This window comes from Frankliniella occidentalis, unplaced genomic scaffold (assembly GCF_000697945.3).
Source record: "Frankliniella occidentalis isolate FOCC.00 unplaced genomic scaffold, Focc_3.1 Scaffold73, whole genome shotgun sequence".
Lineage (NCBI taxonomy): Eukaryota > Metazoa > Arthropoda > Insecta > Thysanoptera > Thripidae > Frankliniella > Frankliniella occidentalis.
The window spans coordinates 995192-1000220 of record NW_026267203.1 but is presented as its reverse complement, the minus strand read 5'-3'; the positions used below and the strand labels follow the sequence as shown (position 1 = coordinate 1000220).

General features: G+C 54.2%; 1 protein-coding gene across 2 annotated transcripts in view; it reads left to right on the top strand.

Annotated features, from left to right (window-relative positions):
- The first annotated feature begins 21 nt into the window (after positions 1-21).
- The window catches only part of LOC113208620 (retinaldehyde-binding protein 1), an 8160-nt gene continuing 3152 nt past the window's right edge, over positions 22-5029 (top strand). The window contains exons 1-2 of one of the 2 annotated variants that reach the window (XM_026425699.2): positions 22-222; positions 4051-4230. In XM_026425699.2, the coding sequence (XP_026281484.1) occupies positions 183-222; positions 4051-4230 (220 nt within the window). In that variant the 5' untranslated portion in view covers positions 22-182. Of the gene's footprint in view, positions 223-2727; positions 2795-4050; positions 4231-5029 lie in introns of those variants that run through there. The other variant, XM_052268643.1, reaches the window with a different exon arrangement.

Here is a 5029-nt window from a genome sequence, read left to right as displayed (position 1 = left end):
GCTCATATAGCCTGTCCGGCCCCCCAGCCGCTCCATAGCCAGTGCTCCGCCGGCCGGTTCCACACCAGGCAGACTCTTGCCTTTCGCTCTTCCGCGCGTCGCGTTTGTTGCGTCCGATCGTCGTGTGCGTCTGTCAGTTTGTGCGCGTGTCCAGTTTTGTCGTGCCTTATTGCTGCTCCGAGATGGCTCCCGCCATCGATATTATCGAGTCGTGCTGTGACGGTGAGTGGAGCTGGAGCTGCTGGAGGTGGCTGCTGTTGGTCGTTCTCTCCCTCCTGCCGCTCCCTCCCCCGCATGGAAGGGCTCGGCTGCGGCGGTGGCGCTGGGCGAAGCAGTGAAGTAGGGCGCCGCCGGTCCGGAGCCCTTCGTTTCGGCAACAGCAACAGCAGCAGCAGCAACTGGGAATGCAAGGGCCGCGGGAAGCCTCTTCTGCGGCAACTTCCGGGTCGGCTCGGCGGTGGGCGGTGCACTTCCGTTCCCGAGTTACACTCGCGAGCTCGCGCTCAAGCCAGAACGGGATCTTGCTCTTAGTGCTGTTATATTATTGGGTTCCATAATTTTTGGGGAAGGGCCGCATAAAATTTTGGACAAGTCGTGATCTCGCTTTCTATACTTCATGTCCAGAAGGATATGCCAGGATGACGGCGAGCCATCTCTGTCCTTCAGGAGCTTGGAGAGACCACGTCATGTCTTTGCGTGGTTTACCCCGGCGGAGGAGGAATCCTTTTTCTCAGGAGGATTACCGAGACTCGTTTACCGTCGTCGTTGCAGCGGGTGGCCGGCCGGGGCCGGGCTGCGTAAAGTGGCGTGGCGCGCGCGAATGGCTTTAGTACAGTCTGCGGTGCTATCTGTTTTATTCCGTATGAAATCGTGTGTAACCAATGGGTTATTGAGAAGCAACATCATAATAACAGGAAATACCGTCGATCCCGCGGCCGCCGAAAGCTAACCTCTGAATGGGCGGGATTGCCCAGCGCGCCCGCCGCCACACTGAGCCCCCGTGCAGGTAGGCAACGTGGGCGCACGCCTGCATTGAGTTGCCTACCTGTCAGGCGCTCAGTGGCCGTAGCTTCACCGGGGTGGGGTACTTCACTTCAAATAAAAATCGTGTACACATTCACAAAAATCAGGGAAAAAATCACAAATTATGAAATTGTGAAATTTATGAAGTTTTGAAAATTGGACGTTCAGGGTAATCAAGGTGATGCACGTTTTGAATAAATAGTGAAGCACACCTCCGATGGCTCTGCTCTGCTGTTGGCCGACTGAGTTAATGGGTTGTCCGTCCATGTAACTCGAGGCCGGCAGCAGAAGCTCATAGAGCCCACAGAAGCGATAGCCGCGCAGCGGCCGCACTTCACATTTTCCTTTGCGACCGCTGCTATTGCTGGCTGTTTATCCTCCCATCCAGTTTACCGCGCTTCTTCCTTGTGGCCCGTGCGTGCGCCCGTGCGCCCGTGCGTGCGTGCGCTGCGGGCGCGGTGGGCGTGTGTCTGTTTGGCAAACATACCTCGTCTCATCGGGTGGGGCGGGGCGGGGCGGAGTCTGTCTGATAGCCGCGGCGCACGTGTATGTATGGGTGGGCGCAGCTTTGCATCATGGGGGCTGTTGGTATCGTATCGGTGCGAGGCGCCGCCGCCGCCGCCGTGCGGTAGCCGTGCGCGGGAGCTCTCCGCGGCTGCAGTATCTATCTAAATCTCTCCCTGAGCGACGCGCCTGATTGGCTGGCGCGTGCATCGCGTGACTGTTTCCGGCTTTAAATCGCGTCGCGTGATACTTTGTGTTATTGATCTGGAGGCTGGGCCGGACGATAAGCTTCTTGCTTTTCGGCTGGAAACAATTTTCTCGTATTTTTTTGTGTTTTTTTTCTTCTTTTTTTTTTGTATTTTACTTCTTTTTCTTTTAATTGGTAACACGTTTTATCAGGGTAAAACGCGTTGGGCAGTTATCACACGCTAGGTCAGTTGGTGTACCAACCTCATCACGTTGCGTATGCTCGTGCACGCTGCCGGCGTGCCGGAGTGTCCTTGCGAGGAGTTTACTGGGCGCGATGACCTGCAGTAACTTCGTAATAAGAATATGTTTCTTGTGTGTTGACGAGATCTTTTTTAATCTGGCGTGGTGGTTGGTGGGGGGGGGGAGGAGGGGGAACAAGGAGAGAGAGAAGCGAGGGGGCAGAGGGGCGTGGGGCGTGCCCCGTCCAAGGGCGGCCGGTCGTCAGCAGGCTGTTGCCCCGCTGGCCGACACGGGTCCAGGTCAGGGATGCTGCGTGTAGCTTTGCTGCGTCAGCGACGTCTGCAGGCACTGCGGGTCATTGAGAGTTTTTCTATGCACCTTCCTGCAGAGGCTGCCATAATCGGCCGAGCACGTTATAGGCATCGTGCACACATACTACTTCGGGATGAGGGGTACGAATGTCATGGGGGTCTCAAAAGGATCAGGACCGTCATTGGAGTCCATGACTCCTTAATATTTGTACCCGAGGGTACCAATATACCGACTCCAATAACTAACCTGAACCTGATCGGGGGCCATATTATTTGTACCCCCACCCCCTTTCCCCGTGAACAGTCGGGGGTGGCAGAAACAGTTCCACCAGCTCTGGATTCTACAGTAGTAAAATTAATTTCGCATAGCTTTTGCTTGCTCTCACGACGGCGGGCAACTTTCTTTTTCCGATCCGGCCCGGCCCGGCAGTCAGCTGCATCGATAATTTCGATACTGCGATGGTCGTGGCGCGATATGGGAATGTGCCACCTCCCAGAGACCGGCGGGCCGGCAGCACCGTCGGCAGGTAGGTTGGTTACGGCGATAACCTTACGGTGACAGCTTGTGGTGAACTTGACCTCGACCACCACCACCTCGCGGTCAGCGCCACCCCTGCCCACCCCTCTCCCCGACAAACATCAGCTGCTATACGAGATTTCCTCTCGTGGTTTTACAAGCTGCTGGCGATTGATTCTGGTTATTGATGCTGCGCTCGATATTTTGTGATCCGCGTACATGCTTTTGCCTCTGGAAACTTTTTCTGTTTTGCTGCCGGTGAATCACGTAATAATGTCGAAGATGATTAGGGCGCGTTGTTGTCTGCGGCCGGCCGCGCGCCGGGTTCGCGGGTGGGGGCGGGCTGTGGGTGTCTGAGTGTGTGTACCCGCCGCGGGGGGCACGGCGACGGTGGGTCAAGGTCGTCGTTAGGAGACATCGACCCGCTTTGGCATGTGTCTGGGACCCCGCAGTCGTCGTCGCTGTGGTCGCCCACACACGTGTGGGTCGCCTGGTCTTCCCTCCAAAGGGGTACTTCACTCCAGAAAAAGGAATCATCGCGTACACTGTTAAAAAAAATGTGATGGAAAATCAAGCGAAAAATCAATTTAAAAATAATCAGAAAAAAAAATCAAATCAAGAAAAAAGTTCGGAAGAAAATAGAAAAAAAAACAAGAAAATATTTTGAGAAAATCAACAAATAGGAATTGGTGTACGCTTGGCGTGATTATAGTGAAGTACCCGAGGAAGTACCCCTCGGTATTCCTTCCTGATGACGCCGCTCGGCACCGCACTCTGCACCCTCCAGGTCGCCCGGGTCGCCTCGCCTCGTCCGTCACTGCTGAATCACGACTGAATACTCAAAGCAATTATGCAATAAATTCTCTCTTTTTTTTTCTTATTTTTTTTGCTTGCCAAGTGTTAAATGGCGCGAGTGTGCTTCTGTGGGCGAGTGATAGGTGTCAGTGACACGTCGGTATAAAATATCTAATAATAAAAGTTGGGTGTCTGTTTGCGCGGGTCTAACAATCTATCTTGATTATGTTTTTTTCCGACATCTCTCCAAGGATGTCCGGGTAAATGCTCTTTCTTTCATTCATTTAAGAAAAAAAAACAAGTGAGGACGAAGGCTATGGAATGGAGTTATCGGAAGCCAGTGTGGAGGAAAACAGGATGCGTGGTCGGAAACGGGTTCCCTCTCCTCAGGCGTACACTTTATTTTTAATTTTAATGTGTTTTTTTCCGAGTGACATTGTAGTCAACTTTGTTATCCTTCTTGGTTTGCAGCCAAGACGGCGCTGCTCTCTGACATCGACGAGCTGCCATGCATCCACCTGGGCGACTTCACGCTCACGTTCGAGCTGGGCGAGATGAACGACCACTGCAGGGAGGTGGCGCTCAAGGAGCTGCGCGAGACCAGCGAGAACGTCGGCCCCGCCCTGGAGCGCCTCCGCGAGCTCCTAGCTGGTAAGTCTAAACGCCTCACGGGGAAAAGGGATTAGCGGTCGTTCCAATACTAAGTGATTTTTTCTTTTTTGGGGGGGGGGGGGAGGTACAAATATTCCGGGGTTCCAAAAGGTTCACGGCCATCATGAAATAAGCCCGTTAGCACCCCAATATTTGTAGCCCGGGGTTACAAATATCATGTGGGGTCTCTATGGGCTCCAATTATGTTCCTCATCCTTTAATACCTCGTAATATTTGTACCCCTCCCAAAAGTCACGTAGTATTAGAACGACCCCGTAGCAGCTTCATAGCTAAACCATTGGGCTACATACCCGTAAATTGAAGTTCATTTTTTAAAGCGTGGGGGTGTTTTTTCGTCGGAACGTTTGACTTGCCTTCCGTGGGACTTTTGAGCCTTAGGTGGCTCCACCTAAGGGGCGGGGCGGGGGGCAACCGGAATGGTGGACTTGGCTCGACCGACCGCCCCCCAAGGTCGTGGATCTGGTTCTGTAGATTTTTCGTGGGGGGAAAAAAGTGACCGCGCACAACACGGTGCCGTGGTTTGGCGTGGCGTTGTGCTGTAATTTGCCGAGGCACTTAAAGACGTCGTTTGGCTTTTGCTTTCGTGCGCTGATTTCTGCGAAGCACCCGGTGGGTCGAGCCCCGGTGACTCTCCCATTGTGTGAGCCGGGCTGACTCGGCGCGCGCGGGGGGGCAAGGGGCGGGGGGGCTGGAGGTGCAAATGTGGTCTCTCCCGGTGAGAGCGCTGCTTTTGAGGGTGCAGCAGCAAGAGTGGTGGAGGAGAGGGAGGGAGGGACCC